At 49.7% G+C, this 26,382-nt stretch overlaps 2 protein-coding genes across 2 annotated transcripts in view; both read right to left on the minus strand.

The window, feature by feature from the left end:
• LOC133355199 (NAD-dependent malic enzyme, mitochondrial-like) overlaps nucleotides 1–24,969 on the minus strand; it is a 75,024-nt gene extending 50,055 nt beyond the window's left edge. Inside the window, exons 1-4 of the mRNA XM_061572559.1 lie at nucleotides 24,767–24,969; nucleotides 18,034–18,170; nucleotides 1,674–1,807; nucleotides 671–820 (exon numbers count right to left, since the gene is read on the minus strand). Of these exons, the coding sequence (XP_061428543.1) occupies nucleotides 671–820; nucleotides 1,674–1,807; nucleotides 18,034–18,159 (410 nt within the window). The 5' untranslated portion in view covers nucleotides 18,160–18,170; nucleotides 24,767–24,969. The remainder of the gene's footprint in view (nucleotides 1–670; nucleotides 821–1,673; nucleotides 1,808–18,033; nucleotides 18,171–24,766) is intronic.
• On the minus strand, nucleotides 14,709–18,020 carry LOC133355200 (uncharacterized). Its single transcript, XM_061572560.1, has 2 exons — nucleotides 17,217–18,020; nucleotides 14,709–16,605 (listed from the first exon to the last, which is right to left on the minus strand). The coding sequence occupies exon 2, from the start codon at nucleotides 16,336–16,338 to the stop codon at nucleotides 15,418–15,420; it is 921 nt and encodes a 306-aa protein (XP_061428544.1). The 5' UTR covers nucleotides 16,339–16,605; nucleotides 17,217–18,020; the 3' UTR covers nucleotides 14,709–15,417.
• Nucleotides 24,970–26,382: the final 1,413 nt, after the last annotated feature.

Below are 26,382 nucleotides of genomic sequence, written 5' to 3' on the forward strand. Positions count from 1 at the left end.
CTAGTTGCAAAACACACAAGTTTTACAATCACCATACCACTCATCGGTACCGCAAGTCTCATCTGTTCAGAAGTGAAACCCCGATGAGTCTCAAGTTGTATCATTTTCATGAAGTGTACATAAAATTTTTAAACATACGCGATTTGGTGGACACAACAGGAGCTTAAGTATTGATTTGTTTTGATCTGCGAGTTCCCCTGGATAAATCCTCACGATGAAGAATATCACTGACAAGGCTGTCCAGGGTGTCACCCCCAAGAATTCCATGACCCTACCCTGCCACGTCGCAACCCTGCTATGACCCTACCCTGCCACCATATCACCCTGTTACGATGCCACCCTGTCACGACGCCACACTGCCAAGATCCTACCCTACCACGTCGCCACCCTGGCCACATCACCACCATACCACGTCGCCACCCTGCCACGCCACAACGACTCCACCCTACCACGTCGCCACCCTGCCACAACCCTACACTGCCACGTTGCCACCCTGCCATGACCCCACCATGCCACGACCCTACCCTGCCACGTCGCCACCCTGCCACGCCGCAACAACTCCAGCCTGCCATGTCACCACCCAGTCACATTGCCACCAAGCCACCAGACCCCTATATGCGGATCTGTTTCAAGGGTCAGATCTCAGAGGTGAGCAGGCGGGGTGTCTTACTTGGGCCGGCGGAAGATGTGGCCATACTGCGAGCAGGCGAGCCCCACAGTGGGCGTGTACACAATGGGCATCAGGTGCTCAATGTCGTCCTGCAGGATGCGATAGAAAAGCTTCTCGTTCCGCTCCTGTATGCCCATCACATAGATGTACCTACACACGTCCCACACAGTGCAGTCAACACACACCGCAATATTAACACACACACTACATCACACACGGTGGAGTTAAAACACAAAGTCACATCATACACACCGCAGCCAACACCACAATTAGTGGAGTGATGAGGCAGTGGTGCTGCTGGTGAGAGTGGAGCAGCAAGGTCAGCGTTCATCTGCGCATGGTGCACAGTGCAGGTTGGTGGCAGTCTGGCGCCATTCTGTGAACCGCCGCCACGCGGGGCCCCAGTTCGACTGCGACGGAAATTCCACTGCGTCTCTTCAGTCTACCGTTATGCCCGTTCGGCCTCATTCCACCCGTTGGCCTAAATCGAACGACTGCATTCAATTTGCATGAACCATAAACGACCGGTGTGTAAACGGTGAGGAATCATACACAGCTAAACCGGTGGTGATGGTGGCGACGCTGGACGTGGCCTGTGATCTAGCACGGTGGAGGCAGTGAGCATTGGTGGATCGCACACAGATTTTTTTGAAACTCCCTTCCCAAGGGGGACCGAAGAGGTGCCATACCCTGGCTTGCCAGGAGAAGGCAGTCCTGCAAGTAGACTAATTACCATCTGTTTCCATCCGTACAAGTACAGAGTGTTTCCTCTTCTTGGTTCTTTCGGTAAAGTCACGTAGAAGTGTTTCCTCCTCGTCATTGTGGGTTATCTTCAGGTGCTCCTGTTTCCTCCTACATGTATAATAAACACATCAGGAGCCTTCTGCACACGAAGTGTGTGCTGGGGCCCGGCAGCAGCATCAGCGTGTGGTCGAGCAGGCCAGCAGGCGATGGAGCAAGTGGGCGGGTGGGTGGGCGGACAAGGAGCAGGCTTTGGACTTACTTCTGCAGTGGCTCAGAGAGTCCAGCCAAGTTCTCCTTAAAGCGATCGGCCTGGATATCCTGGCTCTCCACTTTCGGGGGGATGAGACCCTGCAGGCCGAGGATCTGCCGCTCTGCGATTGTGAACGCCATGCCCTGGTATCGGCGCCGGATAAGGACAGCATTATGCAGGCACAGGCACTCATGCACATAGATAATCCCTCTTACACACACACACACGTTAGCTCGCAAAACACACATGTTCATACATGCAAACATAATAACACCCCATCGCTTTCACACTCACATCTGCTGCTGTGTCTTCACCGAACTCTAAGCGGATTTTGTTTAAAGCTAGCCTATCACTAATCTCAGAAAGAAAAAGATTACTACGATTTGAACTCGATAGTTTAGACAAGACTCTCTTACAATCACATTTAATGTTAACACAAAAAATGTCCCCTTCCGATTGGAACCGCATTGACAACATGACAGCTGCCTCTGCTGATTCACTGTCAGCCAAATGTAAAGCTAACCTGATCTCTAAATTCAACCTCCTATCAAAGAAGAAGCCAGAACCACACATCACAAACCTGGATGTTAACAAGATCGTTATCAATCAGAGTAACATCCCGATTTCGGACAATCTGAAAACAGTACTGGCTAAAGGTAAAACATTTGCTGTCACCCCTAAACATATACCAGTAGAGGATGTGATCTCTCAGGTCGATGTAGCCTTCAAAAGGCATAGGACACATCCAAGCGGACGTTGCGAGAGCTGAAATAGCCACTATTCTCAAGAATGCTAAGAAACCCATTAGCAACATTAGCAAAAACGAACGCTCTGAACTCGCAAATTTGAAAAAGAGGGATGATATAGTCATCCTCTTGGCCGACAAGGGCAATGCTACTGTCATCATGGATAAAAACTCATACAACAACAAAATCCAGGACCTACTCAATGATGGTAGTTACTCCAAAATTAAAAGTGATCCGACGAACAGCTTAACGACAAAAACCAACAAGATCATCACTAGTTCGACTTCCCTAATCGAACCAACCAAAAGTCCCTCCCTAAAACCCTCGGCTGCAAGACCTCCCAGATTCTATGGTCTTCCCATGATCCATAAAAAAGGTACCCCACTACGGCCCATCGTGTCCACGATCAACTCACTTAGCCCGTTTTCTATCGGATACTCCGCTTCCCTTCACTGGCAAGACCACCTCAGCAGTACTTAACTCAACCCAATTGTCTTCTTGGTTCTTTCGGTAAAGTCACATAGAAGGGAAATAATAAAATAATAAAAATAAAACATAATAAAATAATTCTCACGACGTTTCGGCCACAACGCAAGCAGCCGTCCTCAGGTGAAGAACAGGTCTGTCGGAAAGACAGCGTCTGAATGAGACGCTGTCTTTCTGACAGACCTGTTCTTCTGAATGAGACGCTGTCTTTCTGATAGAACTGTTCTTCACCTGAGGACAGCTGCTTGCGTTGTGGCCGAAACGTCGTGAGAATTATTTTATTAGGTTTTATTTTTATTATTTTATTATTTCCCTTCTACATGACTTTACCAAAAGAACCAAGAAGATGAATCCCTGCAGTCACGAAAGCTTTAAATCGAAATTCAACCCAATTGGTTTCCATGGTCAAGAACATTGTACTGTCTCCTGATGAGGTCCTCGTCAGTTTTGATGTGGTCTCTCTGTTCACCAAGGTTCCAGTGCCTGATACCATAACAATAATTGAAGACTTGGTCCAACATGGACTGAAACCGGATGTACCTGCGCTGGTTAGGCACTGCCTCACCAACACTTACTTTACCTGGAATGGTACCTGCTACAAACAAAATGAGGGCACCCCTATGGGTTCCCCCTTGTCACCAGTGATAATCAATGTTTTCATGGAGAAATTCGAATCAGATGCCATCCAGACATCCACCCTTCGTCCTTCTCTATGGAAGGGATATGTGGATGATACTTGTCATTTGGCCACATGGCCTCCCAGCATTGAACCAATTCCTAGCCCACATCAATTCCAGACACCCATCCATCAAATTTACCATGGAAGTGGAGAAAGATGGCAAGCTACCATTCCTGGATGTTCTGTTTGAGAGGAGGCCCGATGGCTCTTTGGGACATTTAGTGTACAGGAAGGCCACCCACATAGATTCCTACTTGAAGCCTGACTCCCACCACCACCCGGCTCAAAATAATTCCCTCATCAAAACACTATTCCATAGGGCTCATTGCATCTCAGACCAATACCACCTGGCCAGTGAATTAAAACATGTACATCTGGCCCTCAAGATGAACGGCTACTCTGACCGTACTATCCGCCAAGCTGTTTCTCCCACCATGCAGAAACAACCACCTGAGACTCCGATCAAAATCATCACGTTGCCAAACATAGCAGGCGCGACCAAAAATATTTACAAAATTCTAAACAAACACAAGATCCAGGTCCGATTCAATACAGTACACAAAATCCGTGATCTGATCCCATCCGTAAAGGATGTTATTCCTGACTTACAGTACCCCGGTGTTTATAAATTGAGTTGTACTTGTGGTGACTGCTATATCGGGGAGACGAAACGACATATTTCTGACCGAATTCGCGAGCACAAGTCAGATTTGAAACACGGCAGAACGAATTCTTCGGCCGTGGCTGATCATTGTTTCAACACAGCGGGTTCTCATGATATCGTTTTCTCCGATACCAAAGTACTCTGCAAACCTCCCGGACATTACCAAAGATTTGTCCATGAAGCCATCCAGATATACAAACATAGACACAACTTCCACCGAGAGGATGGTTTTAAATAAAGCAATCATTGGAAAGATGTCATCAACCAAGTCAAACTTTAACTACCTTATAATTGTACAGCTGTAACGGGTTCCGGAGACACTTGTAGAGGTAACTTCTTTATTACAATACAACACTCCAACAGTCCAACTCTCCAACAGTCCAACTCTCCAACAGTTCTGATACTCTGTTAGAGCCTAGGTACACAGCCTAGGTACACAGCCTAGATACTCTACTCTGGCTACGCTCTGGAACTCGCCCTCACAAGGTCGTAGAGTCGGGAGTTCCAGAGTCCCACCACTGGCTCTCACAGCATCCCAGGGTCTTCAGATGGCTGGTCGTGGGTCGTGTGTCTTGAGTTACAACTGGGCCTGATCGTCCAGGTAGCTCCGCTTTTATGCCCAGTCCCCAACGAGGGGTGGGGCCGTGTGCGCCCCCAGATATCCCACAGAGCACACACAGCCCCCCCCCCCTTTGGCGGCGCCAAGGGGATTAAGCGCCTGGGAACCCAACGCCTGGCGCCAAGGGGATTAAGCGCCTGGCCCGCCCAGGGACCCAGAGCCCCCAGCAGCCCCTCCCTTCTTATGTCACTACATTACCCCCCTCTATGTAGCCTCCAGCCGTCCCGGCTGTCAATAATTAGAAAGTTTAAATTAACGAAAGGGAGAGAGAGAAAAAAAAGAAAAAAAATACGCGAGCCTTAACAGGAAAAGAAAAGAGAACAAGAAAGCAACCATAAATACCATACCCAACCTGTACAACTTTACACTATATACAAGCATCAATCAACAAAAAGGTGAAGCAATGACACGTGAACAAACGACCCATGGCACACCTAGCCCTCCTCGGGATACGCATAGAAAACGGGGAATTAGCAACAACAAATATACAGATTCCGACGCGTTGGATGCACAACCACCGCATGGATGGCAGGGTTCCACACCACCCTGCCAGCCTCCCATCCGTCAGGTGGAGAGAAGGCGAAGACCAACATGTCGAGCATCCCTCTACACACACTAATCTGGACGTGTGTCTACGTCCCGGGTCGAGAAGTCGTACTTCAGGGCCGACCTATGTACTGGGCAAAGAAGTCGCACTTCAGGGCTGCTCCAGTATCTACATTTAAAAATATATGTATAAAATTGACATGACACAAACAAAATAAATCTGCCTGCTCCTGTCCATAAATGGTGGCCGCACGCACGAACCGCATCTCCAAAAGGCATCCCGTGCTTGCGTCCCAGCAGCCCTCAATGAGGACCACCACCGACATTACATGTCAACCGTTAGCACCCCCCGCCTTTCCAACGTGGCGTCTCCATCCTAAAACCGCGCACGTCGGCCATATCGGGGGGCTTCAACCCAGTCTCTCTCCAAGACTCGCATCGCAGCATATAGCTGTACCGACCGAGCTGAGACGACCCAGTCTCTCTCCAAGACTCGCATTGCAGCATATAGCTGTACCGACCGAGCTGAGACGACCCAGTCTCTCTCCAAGACTCGCATCGCAGCATATAGCTGTACCGACCGAGCTGAGACCCAATCTCTCTCCAAGACTCGCATCGCAGCATATAGCTGTACCGACCGAGCTGAGACCCAATCTCTCTCCAAGACTCGCATCGCAGCATATAGCTGTACCGACCGAGCTGAGACGACCCAATCTCTCTCCAAGACTCGCATCGCAGCATATAGCTGTACCGACCGAGCTGAGACGACCCAATCTCTCTCCAAGACTCGCATCGCAGCATATAGCTGTACCGACCGAGCTGAGACGACCCATCGTTCACTCCCTGCACAACATGCACCCTAACAACTGAGGGATACAGTCCCAACATAACGGGACAACTACACCTGAACACCACGAATCTCCAGCCCACTGTTTTAACGCGCCTCGGAGTGTTTCAATCTCCGGGCCATCAGGTCAAGCCGTCAGCGATTCCATGACGGGACCACACTCTCCGAGCCATGTGAGCGCACAGCCCACTAGGCTAGACATGCCACGGAGTGTTTCAATCTCCGGGCTGTCAGGTCAAGCCGTCAGCCATAGCATGACGGGACCACACTCTCCGAGCCATGTGAGCACACAGCCCACTAGGCTAGACATGCCACGGAGTGTCTCTATCTCCGGGCTGTCAGGTCAAGCCGTCAGCCATAGCATGACGGGACCACAACTCTCGTGTTAGACACGCAACACCCGCTGGCCCATCCTGGTCAGGATCTGCATCCCAAGATATTTGAGAGCCAGCATGACAATTCCAAATCCTTGGCAGCATGTCATCATCTCAAGATAAATGCCCCATACAGTCTATACATCGTTAACAATGACAGCACAAGCTATACATTAACAATCACGAAGAAAGCTCAATACAAACCATACATTGTTAACAATCACAAGAAAAGTTTTGCACACACATTGACAACACTCACCAGCGAAGCTCCACACAGTTTACCTAACAACAGTCACGACTCCCCGACGACAATGAAGAAAATATCAACAAAAAAATCATTAATCCGGAGTGCGTAAATGTACGAAGTGTCAGGGGCCTGGTCTCCCGACCTCCAACCTTTGGCCAGAGCAGCAAAGGCGGCGACCAGCGTGTCGGTCGATGTGCCAGCCCTGGCGCCAGTTACAGTAAGAATGGCGCCCTCACTGTCCGGTCGCAGCACTGATGATGCGGTATGCTAGGTTGCAAACAGCTGTCACCCGGCGGTGAGGGACGCAGCGCTGATGACGCGGCGTTGCTAGGTTGCAGACAGCTGTCACCCGGCGGTGAGGGACGCAGCGCTGATGACGCGGCGTTGCCAGGTTGCAGACAGCTGTCACCCGGCGGTGAGGGACGCAGCGCTGATGACGCGGCGTTGTTCGGTTGGACAGCGCTGAGCCCAGAAGTGATGTCACTCCCAGCGGCCACTGCTCCCCCGGCAGAAGTAACGACACACCCGGATGTATTTGCGGCAGGAACGGCTGCCATCTTTGTGTTGGAGCCGGCGGAATGGCGCGGCCGCTGCGCCGCCTCTCTCCCTCCTGCCTCCGCCTGTGAGCGACGCATGTCGTCCAGGATGGAGACGGTGGCGTGGAGCAGCTCAGTGAGGCGAAGCAGCGCCTCCTCCATCGCTGCTCCCGACGCTGGAGAGGGGACGGTCGGTGGAGCAGACAGCTGTTCAGCCGGCGGTGCAACGTCGCTGTCGGCCGGCGTTGGCCGCCCCATCGCTGCTTGTTCCTCGACATCGCCGTCAGGACTGAAGGTACGTGGCTTACTTCTTGTCTCCATAGCCACTTCTGACGCCAAATGTAATGGGTTCCGGAGACACTTGTAGAGGTAACTTCTTTATTACAATACAACACTCCAACAGTCCAACTCTCCAACAGTCCAACTCTCCAACAGTCCTGATACTCTGTTAGAGCCTAGGTACACAGCCTAGGTACACAGCCTAGATACTCTACTCTGGCTACGCTCTGGAACTCGCCCTCACAAGGTCGTAGAGTCGGGAGTTCCAGAGTCCCACCACTGGCTCTCACAGCATCCCAGGGTCTTCAAATGGCTGGTCGTGGGTCTTGGGTCTTGAGTTACAACTGGGCCTGATCATCCAGGTAGCTCCGCTTTTATGCCCAGTCCCCAACGAGGGGTGGGGCCGTGTGCGCCCCCAGATATCCCACAGAGCACACACAGCCCCCCCCCCTTTGGCGGCGCCAAGGGGATTAAGCGCCTGGGAACCCAACGCCTGGCGCCAAGGGGATTAAGCGCCTGGCCCGCCCAGGGACCCAGAGCCCCCAGCAGCCCCTCCCTTCTCATGTCACTACACAGCCATATCCATTTGTCTTACTCCGAGTCTAATACACCACCAGCACTCGTCGGGTCACAAACTCCCCTCCCCGGCACCCGTTGGGTCACAAACTCCCCTCCACTGACATTACAAAAGAATATAGATGGTCATTTAGATGGTTATCTATCGGCTTAACTCATGCTAATCCGGTGGACAACCGTACACACTGCTTGCCACATGCCTCCCCCCCCCTCGACCCCCTTGACTCCTCGCCCCCCGATAACACCCTATATAAACACGTTGTCTCACATTAACTCTCTTCAGATGCCTCAGTAATTTTGCTGGAGCAGGTAACACCTGATGACGGTTGCTTGTGTTGCTTCCGAAACGTCGTGATTGAATTTATTTGTTTTCTCTTTTTTAACCTACGTGACTTTACAAAAAAAAAACAAAGAGTATAATAACACCCACCATTCACCACTAAGTGGCGGTGATGTCACCACTGCACCTGTGTCAGACCAGGTGCACTCTGAGGCCACGTGATGTGTCGAAGGCTCGCTGACAAGAAGTCACGGTGACAGACCCAGGTGCCATGGGTTGACTGAGATGATTGGAAGATACAGTCGCTCCTCGCTTAACGTTGGCCCGTTTATCGTTGTTTTGACGATGAATCACGACCCATGTACAGTGATACCTCGGTTCACGAACTTAAATCGTGAACTGACTCTGGTCGCGAACCGAATTGGTCGTGAACCGAGGCACATTTTCCCATAGGGTTCAATGTAAATCCGGTTAATCCATTCTGACCTTTTTTTTTGGTTTTTGAAGCATCAAAATATGAAACAAATTACAATACACATTAGTACTGTACAGTATAGTAATGTATAAAGAGAGAACACTAACCTTGCTTGAGATGACTTCAGTAAGCACTCAAACGGGTGAACTGTACAATACAGTAAGTACAGTATTGTACAGTAGTGCAGTACAGTACTGTATGTGCTAAAAAGCACACCAAAAAGCAAAAAGTCACTGAAAGTGTCTTCACAGTACTCAGTACTTCTTTCTGTGTCTCTTATTCTCTCCACGATCTTCCTACAGGAAGTCACGACCATGTGACAGCCTGGAAATAGCATTAAAATGGCCGCGGCTCCTGTTCGTGAACCGAAGCGGAGTTCGTGAACCGGAGCATATTTTTATGAATTTTTCTGTTTGTGAACCGAGTTGTTCGTGAACAGAAGCGTTCGTGAACCGATGTATCACTGTATATGTAATGTGAGGGTATACCTGGGTGATTGAATGGTCACACCCCGTTTATAATGATTGGCTCTACCAGTCCAGACCCATAACCAATGGGGAGAAGTGTAGGGGCGTGGCCCTGACGTAATAGGAAGGTGACACCTGGAAGATGATTGGCCTTGCTGGCTTTGGCCACAGCCAATGGGGGGGACGAGTTAGGGGCATGGTCCTGGGACCGTAGGATGGAATCTGGAAGATTCCAGGGAGGTTACCCAGGACTGGTTGAAAGGCACCACGTGACCCAGGGATTAAAAGGGGTGGAGACAGGTAACACGTGGTCAGAACTAGAACGAAGGGAGAAGCCACGCAGGAGCCGGGGGTCCAGAGCCTGCCACGTGGCAGCAACAGTCTCTCTCTCTCTATCCGTCCCTCTCACGCTGTCTGTCAACAGCGTGAAGGAGTTAGATAGCAGAAGAGTCCGTATGATGAGAGCTGTGGAAGGAAGATAATAAACAAACCTGATTTCAGAAGTTGCTTTCGCGACCTTTATTACATATACATTTAAGGTCGCATGGTATCGCTCGGACGTCATTGCCGGCAGGCAATTGTTTTCCACCGCAGAAAGCGAAGCAGCTGCATGGCAGCCGCCGGGCGTGCCGCTCATTGTTGTGAGCATCACTCTTTTGCCCTCTGTTGTTTTTGGAGGGCGACTGCCTCCAACTGCTAGGTAGCATCCTTCACGAGCATCCTCCATAGAGGTCGATCTTGACATCGCTAGTACCAGTCTTCGGCAAGTCCACTCAGCTCCACATCCTCATGTACCGCATAAGTCAATATATTTTCCAGCCCATGTCATGCCTGTTTGGCCCCCTCTATCTGGCCAAACAGAAGCTGCTTGGGCATGTGGTGGCTGGGCATGCAAGCTACATGGCCCAGTCAACGCAGCCTTGCTTGCAGGAGGAGCTCTGAGGGAAATGTGCCCAGATCTTTCAAGAATTTGAGAGCTCAACACAATCCAGCCTGGTTAAACCCAGGATGGATCGTAGGCAGACCAGCCTGAATTTGTATAACCGGTGTAAATGTTCCATTAGAGGGGTCCACGTTTCACAAGCATAGAGAAGGGGGGGCATACAGTGAGGGAAAAAAGTATTTGATCCCCTGCTGATTTTGTACGTTTGCCCACTGACAAAGAAATGATCAGTCTATAATTTTAATGGTAGGTTTATTTGAACAGTGAGAGAAAGAATAACAACAACAAAATCCAGAAAAACGCATGTCAAAAATGTTATGAATTGATTTGCATTTTAATGAGGGAAATAAGTATTTGACCCCCTCTCAATCAGAAAGATTTCTGGCTCCCAGGTGTCTTTTATACAGGTAACGAGCTGAGATTAGGAGCACACTCTTAAAGGGAGTGCTCATAATCTCAGCTTGTTACCTGTATAAAAGACACCTGTTCACAAAAGTAATCAATCAATCAGATTCCAAACTCTCCACCATGGCCAAGACAAAAGAGTTCTCCAAGGATGTCAGGGACAAGATTGTAGACCTACACAAGGCTGGAATGGGCTACAAGACCATCGCCAAGCAGCTTGGTGAGGTGACAACAGTTGGTGCGATTATTCGCAAATGGAAGAAACACAAAAGAACTGTCAATCTCCCTCGGCCTGGGGCTCCATGCAAGATCTCACCTCGTGGAGTTGCAATGATCATGAGAACGGTGAGGAATCAGCCCAGGATCTTGTCAATGATCTCAAGGCAGCTGGGACCATAGTCACCAAGAAAACAGTTGGTAACACACTACGCCGTGAAGGACTGAAATCCTGCAGCGCCCGCAAGGTCCCCCTGCTCAAGAAAGCACATATACATGCCCGTCTGAAGTTTGCCAATGAACATCTGAATGATTCAGAGGACAACTGGGTGAAAGTGTTGTGGTCAGATGAGACCAAAATGGAGCTCTTTGGCATCAACTCAACTCGCCGTGTTTGGAGGAGGAGGAATGCTGCCTATGACCCCAAAAACACAATCCCCACTGTCAAACATGGAGGTGGAAACATTATGCTTTGGGGGTGTTTTTCTGCTAAGGGGACAGGACAACTTCACCGCATCAAAGGGACGGGGGCCATGTACCGTCAAATCTTGGGTGAGAACCTCCTTCCCTCAGCCAGAGCATTGAAAATGGGACGTGGATGGGTATTCCAGCATGACAATGACCCAAACACACGGCCAAGGCAACAAAGGAGTGGCTCAAGAAGAAGCACATTAAGGTCCTGGAGTGGCCTAGCCAGTCTCCAGACCTTAATCCCATAGAACATCTGTGGAAAGAGCTGAAGGTTCGAGTTGCCAAACCTCAACCTCAAAACCTTAATGACTTGGAGAAGATCTGCAAAGAGGAGTGGGACAAAATCCCTCCTGAGATGTGTGCAAACCTGGTGGCCAACTACAAGAAACATCTGACCTCTGTGACTGCCAACAAGGGTTTTGCCACCAAGTACTAAGTCATGTTTTGCAGAGGGGTCAAATACTTATTTCCCTCATTAAAATGCAAATTAATTTATAACATTTTTGACATGCGTTTTTCTGCATTTTGTTGTTGTTATTCTGTCTCTCACTGTTAGAATAAACCTACCATTAAAATTATAGACTGATCATTTCTTTGTCAGTGGGCAAACGTACAAAATGTGGCCGAGAAGACCAGAAGCTTCATGTAGTGACAGACTAGGTAGCTTCCACACCGCATGACGCAGCCAATGAAAAGATAATGCTGCCCAACTAATTTGGAGTGAGACTTCTGCTGTCCAACTGGAGCTGGTCATAAGCACACTGCCCAGGTATGGGAACTCTCCACTCTCTCCACAACTGCTCGATCACCAATGTTGAGTTGAGAGAGTTGAGTGTTTGATGGTACAAAAAACCCAGGCAGGTGCTTAGTTTTCATAGGGCTGATGGTAAAGACCTTTACCTCTTCATAGCACGCTCCAGGTTCAGCAGCAGCACCTCCAACTCTACCTCTGAGTGAGCAGTAATCACTAGATTATCAGCATACATAACATGGCTGACCAATAGGGAGCTATCCCCCGACGGAACCCGGGCATCAATCAGTCTACCATTGTATCTGTACCAGATGGAAATTTCTCTGGTTCAGCCACGGAAAGATTCTCAAACTACGTGGTCAAATACTCTTTGGTTCTTTCGGTAAAGTCACGTAGGTATAAAATAAAATAAATCACGACGTTTCGGGCGCAACACAAGTGTCCATCATCAGGTGGGAAAGCAGAGTACATCCCTGTCGTACCCCAAATTTAACAGGAAATGGCTCCGACTCCTGGCCACGTAGCTTTACCTTGGCCTGCCAACCATCATGAAGGCCCCGAATGAATTGTGTGCAGAGTCAGAGACTCCGAAAGCATGAAGAACAGCCCAAAACCCTGGCCTGTTGATGGTATCATAGGCCTTGATCAGGTCAATTAAGCAGAGATATAGGTCTTGGTGGAATTCCTGACACCTCTGCTGTAGCAGACGGACGGAGAATATGACATCCATGCAGGTCCGTCCTGGTCTAAAACCATATCTGGGCTCCGCAAACCTCTCCTCAGCTTGCCTGGCAAGGCGGCGATGCTGATTAATCCTTGGCAGGACATTTTCCGGCTCACTGAGAAGAGAGATGCCCCTGTAGTTGTTAAAATCTGTGTGCCAATCCCCCCCTTCTGAACACTGTACAGTAAGCTACAATAGGATGTACCAAACACTAAAGTACACAGTACAATACATAAAGTACCAAAGCACAAATAAGCATAAACAGACACGAACACAAGCACACAGATACACCAACAGAAACAGGGACACAAATAATACAAATATACAGATGCAAGTGTTAGCTCACAGGCACACGAACGGAAAAACGCGTATCAAACAAACTGCCAAAGAAAACGTTAAACGTGTAGTGGTGTTAACTACTTGCTGTTCGCAAACTGTGACAGCAGATCGTAAACAAGGTTTTCCCGCTCAATCAAACGGTCAGGGTCAAATGGGGTGAGGTAGGATCCAAACCCAGATTGGGAAGGACCAATCAGAGGGTCTCACAAGGGGCCGGGGATTGGACAACCCGGCCATGAACAGGTATACAAGCCAGAGCGCTGAGAGCTCTGGAGGGGTTCTGCTACACGAAGACCCAAGTCGGCCGAAGACGTCTAGGACCCTGGACCAAGCCCTCCAGCCCTTATCAGGGCTCGGGCTCAGAGTAACCAGTGGTCGGGGAGAGATCCCCTAGGTCCAGCCAGAGGACGCTGGGAGAGCAGGGAGATTAGATAGCCTGCAGGGTCCAGAGGCTTGTACCTTCTGAGGGAAACGGGTGAGGGGACCATATACCCCTTAGTGTGATAGGGACTGTGTTATTAAGATAATAAACGGTGTGTGCCATAAAAGACGTTTAGAAGTCCGTCCTTACAACACTACAAACGATTACACTGGTCAACACACTTTTTCTGGCATAAGGTATTCCAACGGTTTTAAGGTAATTTTGGGGTGTTGATTCCAAATCTGGCATCAGTTTTTGTCTATCACATAAGGTTTTTGAGATATCAAATATTGCATTTTCAATAAAACAGCAGATTTATGCTTCTTTGGTTTTTTCGGTAAAGTCACGTATAAAAATAAAATAATAAATTAAATAATAGCATACGACGTTTCGATTGCAACACAAGCAATCATCATCAGGTATAATGAAATAGCGACATAGAATATAACCAGAAAACTATAGACAGACATATAAGCAGACAGATATCACCAAGATACATAGAGAGAGCAACCCAGGTACAGAGAGAGGTGATCGTCTCTGTGGGGTGGCCTTAAATAGACAGAGGGGGGCGGAGGCAGAGAGAGGGAGGGGGTAGGGAAAACATTTACATGTCAATGACAAACAAACTGCCTCCGCCCCCCTCTGTCTATTTAAGGCCACCCCACAGAGACGATCACCTCTCTCTGTACCTGGGTTGCTCTCTCTATGTATCTTGGTGATATCTGTCTGCTTATATGTCTGTCTATAGTTTTCTGGTTATATTCTATGTCGCTATTTCATTATACCTGATGATGATTGCTTGTGTTGCAATCGAAACGTCGTATGCTATTATTTAATTTATTATTTTATTTTTATACGTGACTTTACCGAAAAAACCAAAGAATAATTCCTGCAGTCACGAAAGCTCCAAAATTAAAGCAGATTTATGCTCATATACGAATAGCTAAACAGATATCCTTACAAGAATAAGATAAGATACAATAAACAATAATAATGAAACAAACATTTAATGAGCCGTAGCACAAAGTTGTGAGAGTGACTGCATATCAATGTGAGTGAATGCATATTACCATGAAAGAATTGAATTGTGAAGATAAGAAAAATATGTACAAAAAGGTCATTCACAATAGTGATGTTACATCTGCATAAACGACCTCTGCTTTGACGATCTCTGATGTACGGCTTGTGGAATGTCTCTCATCAAGGACCATCAGTAATCTGCCATCATGTTTGAGTCCCATTGGCCTTGGTAACGTTCTTCCATAACTTTAATGTCTTGATGAAAGCGTTCACCTTGCTCTTCGCTCACGTGACCCATGTTCTCTGGAAACTGGGCCAAGTGACTATGCAAGTAGTGAACCTTGATGCTCATTCTACATCTAAGTGCTTGGAAACTCAAGAGCAGCTCCTCCACAATCTCTCGATAGTTGTCCGCTTTCCTGTTCCCTAGGAAATTCCACAACACATCAGATAATGCATTCCAAGCTCTAGCCTCTGCCGCAGTCATTGTTGTAACAAAGTGTGTATCCCTGATGAGTGTTCTTATTTGAGGGCCATTAAATATCCCTGCCTTTTTCTTCTCGGCACTGGGACTTGAAAATGTTGAACATATATAGCTGAAGCAGTCTCCAGTGTGATCAAGAGCTTTGACGAATTGCTTCATTAACCCAAGTTTAAGTGCAGTGGGGGAAATACAATTTTATTCCTATCAACCAGAGGCTCATTCTTGATGTTCTTGTCACCAGGCGTCAAACTGATTCTTGGTTGCCAGTTCTTTTTAACCCAGTGTTCTAATGTAGCCCTACTGTCCCAGTAGCACAGGAAACAAGGGTATTTGATGTGACCTCCTTGCTGATCCAGCAAAAAATTTACCATTTTCAAATCAACACAAATTAGCCATCCATGAACATGGTATTCCAATCTATCCAGAACAATCTTGATGTTGGCATACTCTTCATTCATTTTTACAAAGTGTCCTATTGGGATTGAACCATATATATTTCTGTTGTGAAGTAACACACATTTCAAACTCCTTTTACTACTGTCAATAAAAAAGTCTCCATCACTTGAATCATATGCGGGCAGTCCCATATTGAGAAGAAGCCCTTCAACATCATTACAACAAACAAGTTGACCATCTGAATGGAAGTACTTTCGCAGTGCTGCTTCTCTGTTACGATAAAAGGAGACACTAGTGCCAGGTCTGAGTAGTCCTTTCTCTTGCAGCCTGGAAGCCAACAATTCAGCAGACTGCTTTGGCAAATACAAATCTCTTACAAGATCATTCAATTCAGGCCGACTAAACAGAGAAATGTTATCACAATCTGCATCAGATGGCGTATATTCGATCTGAACATCATCATCATCATCTGTAGAAGCAGGTAAACTGAGGGATTCAACATCAATCTCTGGTAGCTCAATAAATACAGGCACAGGTATTTCCTCACAGTGCTCAACTGGTCGTCTGGCAGATGGGATATCTGGGTATTGTAAGTGTTGTTTGTATTTCTTATTGAAACCTTTTACATTGACAGGGCAGAAGTGGCAGTTATCCAAATGGTTTGTAGGTTCTCTCCAAACCATTGGCACACCAAACTTCAGCTTAGCATTCTTTCCTTTAGACCATGATCGCAAAGTTTCAACACAGGTTTTACACACTTTGTGAGGAGCCCAATTTTTGTCTTGGTCTCCAAGTCATACTTTAAAGTAGGCAAGATAAAACTTCTTGACAAAGGTATTTATGTTGCGCCTTTGATCCTGCAAAGTGAAGCTGCCACAGATGTAGCAGAAGATATCTGGGTCATTACTGCATTTCCTTCTTTCGGATGTTGTAGCCAGTTAGATCACGCCCTGCAGAAGAAAAATATTAAATAAATGTGGATATAAAATGATATTATAATCACACTATTCTAAAAATACAGCACCATATTTTAACACTAAAGCAGTCACTGACTCGCAACAACTTGCAATCATAAGTGGCAGAGTTAATTTCCCGTAAAATCAATGATAATGGGGTATGCCGATAGCATATAAATTTGATGTGATAGAGCAAATCTGAGATCAGATTTGGAATCAGCACCCTGAAATTAGTCTAAAACAGCTGCAAAAGTCCAGGCCAGAATTTTTTGTTGTTGTTGACCAGTGTTATTAACGCTACAAAAAAAAACTATACACACAGCTACACAAACTGTTATACGGCTATACACACACACTGCTACACACACAGTTACAGGGCTACACCACACACTCATTTTCACTGACATCCACACTCACTTTCACACACAATCGCGCGCGCACACACACACACATGCTCGCTAGCTCGCACAACAAAAGCGACCATTTGCCATTAAGTGGCAATGACATCACCACGGCACTTGTGCCAGGCTAGGTGCACTTTGAGGTCACGTGAAGTGTCGAAGGCTTGTGGACAGGTTTACTGAGATGACCGGCAAATGCATCACCTCTTTTCCCCACTTTCCCGACTTGCTGAGTCGAGTGCCCGGCGCTCCGCTCGTTGTTGAGAGCGTTGCTCCTCTGTTGTTGAAAGGCAACTGCCTTCAACTACCCAGCAGCGTTCTTCACGAGCCTCCTTCACACAGATTCTCCCTCGTGCCACATACACGAACATTCCCTCATACACACAACCGCTCCCTCATGCACACACTCCCTCATGTACATACACACAAAAGACAAACATCCCTCATATAGCCAAAACAGACTGTAGGAGCAAGTGCTATTAGCGAGCACCTATGAAGACCAGCAAGGCACACGAGGGGGTGGGTGGACAGCACCTCGGTCAACTCATTCTCAAATGAGTACCTGGTGTGGTGTATAAACATCGCCACTGGGGAGACAAAGGCAGCCGGGCATGACGTTGGCCACCCACCCCTTCGTGTTCTGTCCCGACCTTTAAAGGTGCTCACTAACAGCACTATCCCCAGTAGTCTCTTGCAGGCTATATCGGAGACCTTTGTCTTTGCTGTACCGTACACTGCAGTGGTGCGCAGTACAGTAGCGTGAAGTGGTTTGTGAGGTGGTTCTGTAGTTGGAATGTGGTGAACAATGCTGTGTGGTACATTGTAAGTGTGGTGGTGTGTGTGTATTGTAATGTGTGGTGTATGGTACAGTGTGTGGATTTATGATGTGGTGTGGGAAAGGTGGACTTGGTCGGGTGTGGGTGGGGGGTAGTAGGTGGTGAGGATGGGTAAGCAGCGGGTGTGATGTCTGTCGGTGTTAGTAGGTCAAGGGTCACACCCAGAGATGATGTGGGGGGTTCACCTTGTTGGTGCGGGGGTTGAGCATCAGGGGTCGCCCCGTCTCCTTGGTGTTCAGGCCCCGCACGCCGGCCACACACACCCGGCCCGTCACACACGCCCGGCCTGCCAGGCAGCCCCTCGACAGCATCGTGCCTCCTTCTGCATGCAGGACCACAGACTACTATTATTGCATCTTGCTCTCCAATCACAAAATTCGCGTGGCTTTGCGGTGTAATGGTGTTGCGTGGTGGTGTGGCTTTGCGGCACACCGCAGTGCGGTGTGGCAGTGCGGTGGAGTGTATGCATTATCAGCCCAGGGCCCCCACACCACCGGTGTCACTCACAGCTCGTCACGACTGAGGTATTGGTTGATTGGTTTATTCCGTTTCAATTGTACGGTAGTCATTAGCTCCTTTCGCAGCAATGTAATACTAACAGCAACTTGCACATCGCGTCACCGTGTAACACCAGACCCGACGGAACAGCTGTTCCCACACGCACGATTCAGTCCAAGTATCATGAATCGCTACAAGGCTCTCTTATGCCACAGGTGTTGAGTTCAGACCATGGTCCACCCCAACCTGCAATCCTCTGGGGCTAGTAAAATAACTACCACTCTGCATATATGTATGTTAAAATTATTTCACACCGTACGTAGCCAACCGTGTAATCGGAGGTGCGGAGGAAGGACAACAAACTAAACACAAAAAGCAGTTTAAAAAAAATAGCTTTCAATTTCGATGTAAAATGACAGTAGTTGACCTAGAGAGATTCGGGCCCACCATTGCAATTAGCAATTTCCACTAACGGCTCAGGGCAGTGGAGGGGACATGAGAACGGCCCCCCAGGAAGAAGAGTGGTTATGCCGAGTCTCCTGGCAGGCTCGTTGCTACGTTGACTCAACGGGACTCGTTAAATCTGTCCCTTGTGCGTTTGTAATCCTGTGACATATGAACCTTATGGCGGGACCCCGGGGTCCCATAAGCCCCCAGCTCTCGCATAAACTGCTTTGCGAGTTCATTTTATATCTGTTGAAGGCGAACGATACGCCAATCTATTCCTCTTGACGAGCTCTATACGATGCACTAATCAAAGTTTAAAAGTTTTGTTTATGACTACGACAATTTTGGCAACGACAGGTGCTTGGTGAATGATCCGCGCTAGGTGGGTCGCGGCGTTGATGTGCGTGGTGGGACGGAGTCGCCAAAAATATATTAATTAATTACGATTTTGACTTCCGTTTATTCGGGACCCCGGGGTCCCGCCATAAGGTGAAACACAGCAGCAGCAGCTTCCTATGCGGTGATTGCCCCCGCACTATTAAAATGATAGCGCCAACATCAAGCGAACCAATTATTTCAATTTATGCGAGGGGGGGGGGATGCATTTCCACCTCAGGGACTGCGACCCAGGCCTCCCTCGCAAGAGACTGGTGTCTCAATAGAGCCTCGCCGTGCTCACAGCAAGAGAAATGCCACAGCAGTGAACACTACGGCAACGGACAAGCAGCTTCACGACAGACGATGGCGATTTCACAACGAACAGCAGCAGCCACAACAGCAGGGGGTTCATGGTCACTGGCGGGGATAGAGAGAGGGAGCTCTCCATGTTGTGATCGATAGACGCTCTCCGTGGAGCTGCAACAGCCACCGCGGTGCAGTGCTGTCTGCTAACCGAAAAAGGCTAGTGAAACGGAACATTGAGCACTCTTCTCTCAGCAATACTCAAAACATAATTACGGATGTATTTTGAGACGCATATCGGTCGTTCCGCCAATCACTCGGGATATAGAAGCAGCAGTCAGCAAATCAGCAGTCAGTTCCCAAGTGTGAAACACGAATACAGTGGTACCTCAGTATACGTCGTTAATTCGTTCCAGAAGGACTTAAACGAAAATGACGTATACCAAACGAATTTTTACCATAAGAAATAAAGCGAAAGGAAATAATCTCTTACAGAGTATAATAAATGATATTTTATATGGCATATTATACATTAATGGGGTTGTATAATATAATTTAGACACTACTTATTACTAAAATGCATACATAAATTAAAATAAATGCATAAAAATTTTAAATAAATTGAAATACCTTGCTGAGAGGAGTTGATAGCCTACGAGGATGGTGGTAAGGAAGGGGAGGAGGAGGAGATGCTATTTTTTGAAGGAGAGTCCCCTTCCATTAAAACTACTGTACAAACAGACTGAGGAGCGGCGCTTTGTTTCAGTCGTGAACGGGGTATATGCGGGTACGCGGTGACTCATCCTGACCCAAACAAGTTCTAGCAAGCGCGTCGAATCCCAAGCAAGACGTCGTATCCCAAGACATTTTTTTTTTCTCGTCAAAATACGACGTGTACCAAATTCGACGTATTCCAAAGCGTTTTTTTTAGCGAAGCAGCAGCTATGGAGAGAAAACCAGAGAGTGAACAAGAGTGCATGTGTAGAGGTGTAATTGTGCATGGCCACGGAGGTAGAGGTGTAATTGTGCATGGCCACGGATGGCTAACAAACACAATGGGCGGGGTTAGGGCCGTACACAGGGGAGGTGCTCGCACCGACGTCCGCACCTGCATCCCCCACGGGCCCCTCCCGGGGGCCGAGTCCTATAAAGGGTGGTGAGCCGGAGGGCTCGAGGTCGAGATCAGCTTTAACCAGCGAAGACGGAAGACCAGCTAGAATAGGCCCCAGAGCTCCCCTGGCTCGCTGTCCTTGTCAGGGTCGACCAGGGCAAGCCGGTGGCGTGGCCGCGAGAGCCCAGACTGACGAGCCGGTCTGGAGACTCAGGGTGCCGGGATCCCAGCTTGACCAGGGCTGGGATAGGTAGCCTCCCCTAGCTCCGTAGTGGAGGACTTGGGCGTAGGTTAGCGGGGTTAGATGTTGTGTATCCCTGTAGCCAAGTGAAGGGGACGATACCCCCTTAAGTACTGTGTGTACCCGTTACTGTGCACAAGTTGGTGTAATAAATAAGTGTGCCTCCGACCCTGTCGTCAAGCCTCCTAAATACTTACTACACATGTTTGGACAAGCCAAAGACAGAGAGTAGGGAATAGAAGCTGCTCCCCGCGTCTCCACTGTGTCAAGGGGACGACCACTGCGAACGTGCAGCTGCAGAAACGAGACCGTGTCAAAGGCACCGCCGAACCTGGTGTTTAACCGACGCATCGGTCACGCGGTTCAACAGGAAAGCGCTGACCGCCGCAGCATCACCGTGAGTTCGAAGTGAATCCCAACGAGCGGCGTCACCCCGGCAATGTCCTTGTCCGCCCCGTGCCACTCACACCTGAACACGCATCGCAGGCAGGTATGCCCTTTGGCCTGCCTGCCTACCTGAGAGGGGGAGGGGCCCACGCTAGCCGAGGGTCCACAGTCCCCATGCTGCGCCCTGCCCTTACCCACAGCCCGTGCTATCACAGCTGCCAGCTCGAGCTGGAATCGGACGCCCCCCCCCCCCCCTGTGCAGTGCCGGGCCAGCAGGTGCCAATTGGCAATGGCAACCCCGGACGGTGGTTGGCCCAGAGTCACAGGAAATTGGAGAGAGACACAATAAGAGAGGCAGGATAAGGGGGAAGATAGGGAAGGTGAGAACTCAGGAGACCAGGATTTAGAGTGACCTGGGGCAGTAGTCTGCCAGTAGGAGGTGATTATCACTGTGTATAATTCCAATTGCGTTCTTTGTCGTGTAATTAACAAATTTGGCAAATTTAGCCCGTGATGTCTGCGAATGACGTCATGGGTCACTGTGAGGCAGACGGCAGGTAGAATTTCTTTGGAAATTATACCGTCAGTAATAATCAGGGTGATCTGGGATTCAAACTGTGAACCTTGACAAAACGCGTACATCAACAATCGAGACATCTCCAATTTGCACTTTGACAGTCCTGCTGACAGTCCTGATGGGCTCTATAAACTCCATGGAGGAAGTTACAAGAGTATCTAAAACAGGACTTAAACCTGTCCCACCACCTATGCATATTGCGGCTCTGGAATCGCATATTATTGAGGTCAACTTTAAATATCTAGGCGTTATTCTGGACTCGATCCTGTCTTTTGAGACGCATATTGACCACGTGGCCAACAAGATAAAAACAAATTAAATTGGTTACTATACAGAACCAAATGCTGCATTCCACCTCGAATATAGATACAAGGACTCCTCTACTTACAGTCGACTTATGAACTTTGAAAGATACGAACAAACCTGTCCGTATGTGCGGTTGCCTGTTTTGACCGAGAGTTCTAAGTCCAACTGCCGCGCAATAGATCTGCAGAACATAATGAACCAGTGGCATCTACATCTATAGGAGATTATGCAACTTTTAAAACCATTCCCCATGTTTAGTGTACATGCCGTACAACATGTTTGGAATGGACAGGAGTAAAGATGGACAAACTGACCTCTGGAACCTAACTCGTTCGTAAGTAGAAGAGTCCTTCTACTGCCACCATCCTGCCCATGTCTGATTACTGTGACAACATCTACCACCTAGCTTCTGAATCTGCCTTAAAACGTCTCATTGCACGACACCACTACTGTGCTCTCCGTGTTGCCCTTGACCGCCCACCTATGGAACTCACAATCGCAACCTGTACACTCACTGTCATCTGTCTCCCATGGATATCCAGAGACCAGCACTGTGCTATTTTCATCCGAAAGGTCTTCTTCAACAAATCGACCAATTACCTAAAGGGCCACTCAGCTCCTCTACACCCCCCCCCCCCCGTAGCCTCACAAGTGCCTCCTTATCCCTATAAACAATTCCAATTGTTAAAACTTTGTTTGGTAAAAAGTATCCCCCCCCTTCTCTCTCACCCCTACTGCCGAGGCCTATATAACCTCGTGCCATGGCAGATCTCTTGCATACTTCCATTTTTTCTTGCTGTGGTTGTCCCACCTGATGACGATTGCTTGTGTTGCGATCGAAGCGTCGTGATCTATTATTTTTCTACCTACGTGACTTTACCGAAAGAACTCTATTTATAAAGGACCCAGTACTCGTTCACTGCAACCTTGACGCGTTTTTATCTCCTGTTGCTGTGCTTACGCCGCGCGGATCTCCCATGTAAAACAGCCGGGAAACTGGCTAGATGGGATTGTCCATGGAACAAGTCAAATATAGTCAAACTCAAGTAGCGAACGCATCACCGCTGAGTTCACGCCACCGCCCAGAGATAAAAGTGGAGGAGCGTGAGAAAGATAAGGCGTTGAGAAATATCTTGCGGGGCTGCGTTGCCATGCGAGCCACTGTTTAGGGGGGCCCATATTCTGAGGGCCGACAGTGACACGTGGGCGAGGAGTCCAACCGATGTGAGAGAGCAGGGCAGTCAGAGAGTCCGTGGCACCAAGGAGTGGAGTCTATTTAACTACAGTATTTACATTTTACCAGGTAAAGCCCACTGAACTGCTAGCTCTTTTCAGAGGCTACGTGGTCACATGTGATAGCTCATCGAAGTATCGTATATCAGGTGGGAATTTTGAGGAGCGGCCAAATAATCTAAGACCCACGTTTGTAAATGCGGAGGGGGGGAAACACGGTGAGAACCCACGCGACCACCACGGGGAGAGAGATCATGGAAACTCCAAATATACAAAAGGCATCGTCCGCGGTCGGGGTCGAACCCACGCGGCCTGCACGCCAGGCGAGGCGAGGGAAATGACATCTCCTCTCTCGCCTGTGTATCAAGGTCACTGCCTGCGCCGGTGTCTCCGGCGTCGGCCGTGGAGTCGCGCAGGGGAGGGTGGGGAGAACCCGGCTACTCTCGCGGCCTCAACTGCCCTCTCTGGCGCCGCTCACCGCCGAGTTGGACACGAGACGGACGCGGGGCTATAAACGTCCGCAATGTTCCTCCAGGAAAGCAGCGGGCACCGAAGAGGGGGGGGGGGGGGGTAGCACCACCCTGGCGCCGCTATTACATCTGAGTGACTCGATCCCTGCCAAAGGAACGTAGGATGTCCCAACACTGGGTCAAGTATATAACGAGTGGGTGAGGGCCGCCCCCGTGCTGCCTTGAGCCGAGAAATGAAGGTCCCAGGCGCGCGGTTGTTGTTGTTTGTTATGGGGAGCGGTGGCCGAGTAGTTTGTGCTGCATTGGAGGCTAGAGTTCGATTCCCGCTCACGGCCACCAACACCAGTGACGATTATCCGAACCGGTCCTGGGCCTCCCCTAGGTCGACTCATCCTTAAATAAGTACCCGATGCGTTGTGTAAATATCAGCACCAGGGAGACGAAGGCCGCCGGAACTTGGGTCTGGCTACACCGCCCCCTCGTGCAGTGTCGGCCTTCACAGGTGCTCGCTCACAGCCTCAACAGTCTGTTGAGGCTATAACGGGGGATCTTTTTATATGCGATTGTTACGCAGCCATAACTGTCTCGGTGCCTCCGCGCGTCGCTCGGCGTGCGGTTGTTGATGGACACCGCACAGACGCCACGCGAAGCTTCCACACAAACAGAACCGAAACGATGCGCCCCGCGTGATCAGTCGGGGGGGGGACAAGAGATTCTGGCGCGCAGCCTCTCACGGCTCCTTCATGGGTTCAGCACAGGAACATCCACCTAAACACCGCGACCACTGACGAGCTACACGACAGGGACCCCTCCACATCCCCTTGGAGACCGCCAGCCCCTGATAACTTCGTCTCCTGATCCCCCCAAATCTACTCCCCCGCCCCCATACTCGGTCCTCGAACACCCCGACACTCGGCGATCCTGGCTCTAACACCGTTGCCGGCGCAGCACTTCCTCTACGACCCACCTTCTCGTTAAGGCGGCGGAGGCGGCGGCGGCACCAGAAGCCGGAGCAAGCAGCAGGGTGATGAGTGTGTGAGGAGCGGTGGGATGCGCAGTTGGCGAAGTCTTCCTCACGGGGTCACGCGCTGCCCCCACCCCCTCCTCGCCCTCACACTTGCCCCGGACGTGACGTTTTTAGCCCCGTTTCGGTCGTGACGTCGTTAGCCCCGATTCGGCCGTGACGTCATGCCCCCGAAACGAACGCGCGAGGTTATCTGAGGTCGGCCCACGCGCCGCACGCGCCCCCACCCCACCCCACGTGGTTGCCATAGCAACATCAGCAGCTGCGCCGCGGAAAATTGCCCGCGGCGACTCGAAGGGCCGCGACAAAGACGAGTCGTGGTGGGCTGCGACGCTGCTGTACCCAACTGCTGCTGCTGTACCCAACTGCTGCTGCTGTACCCAACTGCTGCTGCTGCTGCTGTACCCAACTGCTGCTGCTGCTGCTGTACCCAACTGCTGCTGCTGCTGCTGTACCCAACTGCTGCTGCTGCTGCTGTACCCAACTGCTGCTGCTGCTGCTGTACCCAACTGCTGCTGCTGCTGCTGTACCCAACTGCTGCTGCTGCTGCTGTACCCAACTGCTGCTGCTGCTGCTGTACCCAACTGCTGCTGCTGCTGCTGTACCCAACTGCTGCTGCTGCTGTACCCAACTGCTGCTGCTGTACCCAACTGCTGCTGCTGTACCCAACTGCTGCTGCTGCTGTCCCCGACTGCTGCTGCAGCTGTACCCAACTGCTGCTGCTGCTGTACCCAACTGCTGCTGCTGCTGTACCCAACTGCTGCTGCTGCTGCTGTACCCAACTGCTGCTGCTGCTGTACCCAACTGCTGCTGCTGCTGTACCCAACTGCTGCTGCTGCTGTACCCAACTGCTGCTGCTGCTGTACCCAACTGCTGCTGCTGCTGCTGTACCCAACTGCTGCTGCTGCTGTACCCAACTGCTGCTGCTGCTGTACCCAACTGCCGCTGCTGTTGTACCCAACTGCCGCTGCTGCTGTACCCAACTGCCGCTGCTGCTGTACCCAACTGCTGCTGCTGCTGTACACAACTGCTGCTGCTGCTGTACCCAACTGCTGCCGCTGCTGTACTCAACTGCTGCCGCTGCTGTACCCAACTGCTGCTGCTGTACCCAACTGCTGCTGTACCCAACTGCTGCTGCTGCTGTACCCAACTGCTGCTGCTGTACCCAACTGCTGCTGCCGCTGCTGTACCCAACTGCTGCTGCTGCTGTATCCAACTGCTGCTGCTGCTGTACCCAACTGCTGCTGCTGTACCCAACTGCTGCTGCCGCTGCTGTACCCAACTGCTGCTGCTGCTGTACCCAACTGCTGCTGCTGTACCCAACTGCTGCTGCTGCTGTACTCAACTGCTGCTGCTGCTGTACCCAACTGCTGCTGCTGTACCCAACTGATGCTGCTGCTGTACCCAACTGCTGCTGCTGCTGCTGTACCCAACTGCTGCTGCTGCTGTACCCAACTGCTGCTGCTGCTGTACCCAACTGCTGCTGCTGTACCCAACTGCTGCTGCTGCTGCTGTACCCAACTGCTGCTGCTGCTGTACCCAACTGCTGCTGCTGTACC

Source organism: Lethenteron reissneri, chromosome 50, assembly GCF_015708825.2.
Source record: "Lethenteron reissneri isolate LAM-NWPU_2019-01 chromosome 50, ASM1570882v1, whole genome shotgun sequence".
Classification (NCBI taxonomy): domain Eukaryota; kingdom Metazoa; phylum Chordata; class Hyperoartia; order Petromyzontiformes; family Petromyzontidae; genus Lethenteron; species Lethenteron reissneri.

What these genes read in the sequence shown, in the direction of transcription:
- LOC133355200 (XM_061572560.1), bottom strand. Translation starts at nt 16,338, where the DNA reads ATGGTTTGGAGAGAACCTACAAACCATTTGGATAACTGCCACTTCTGC.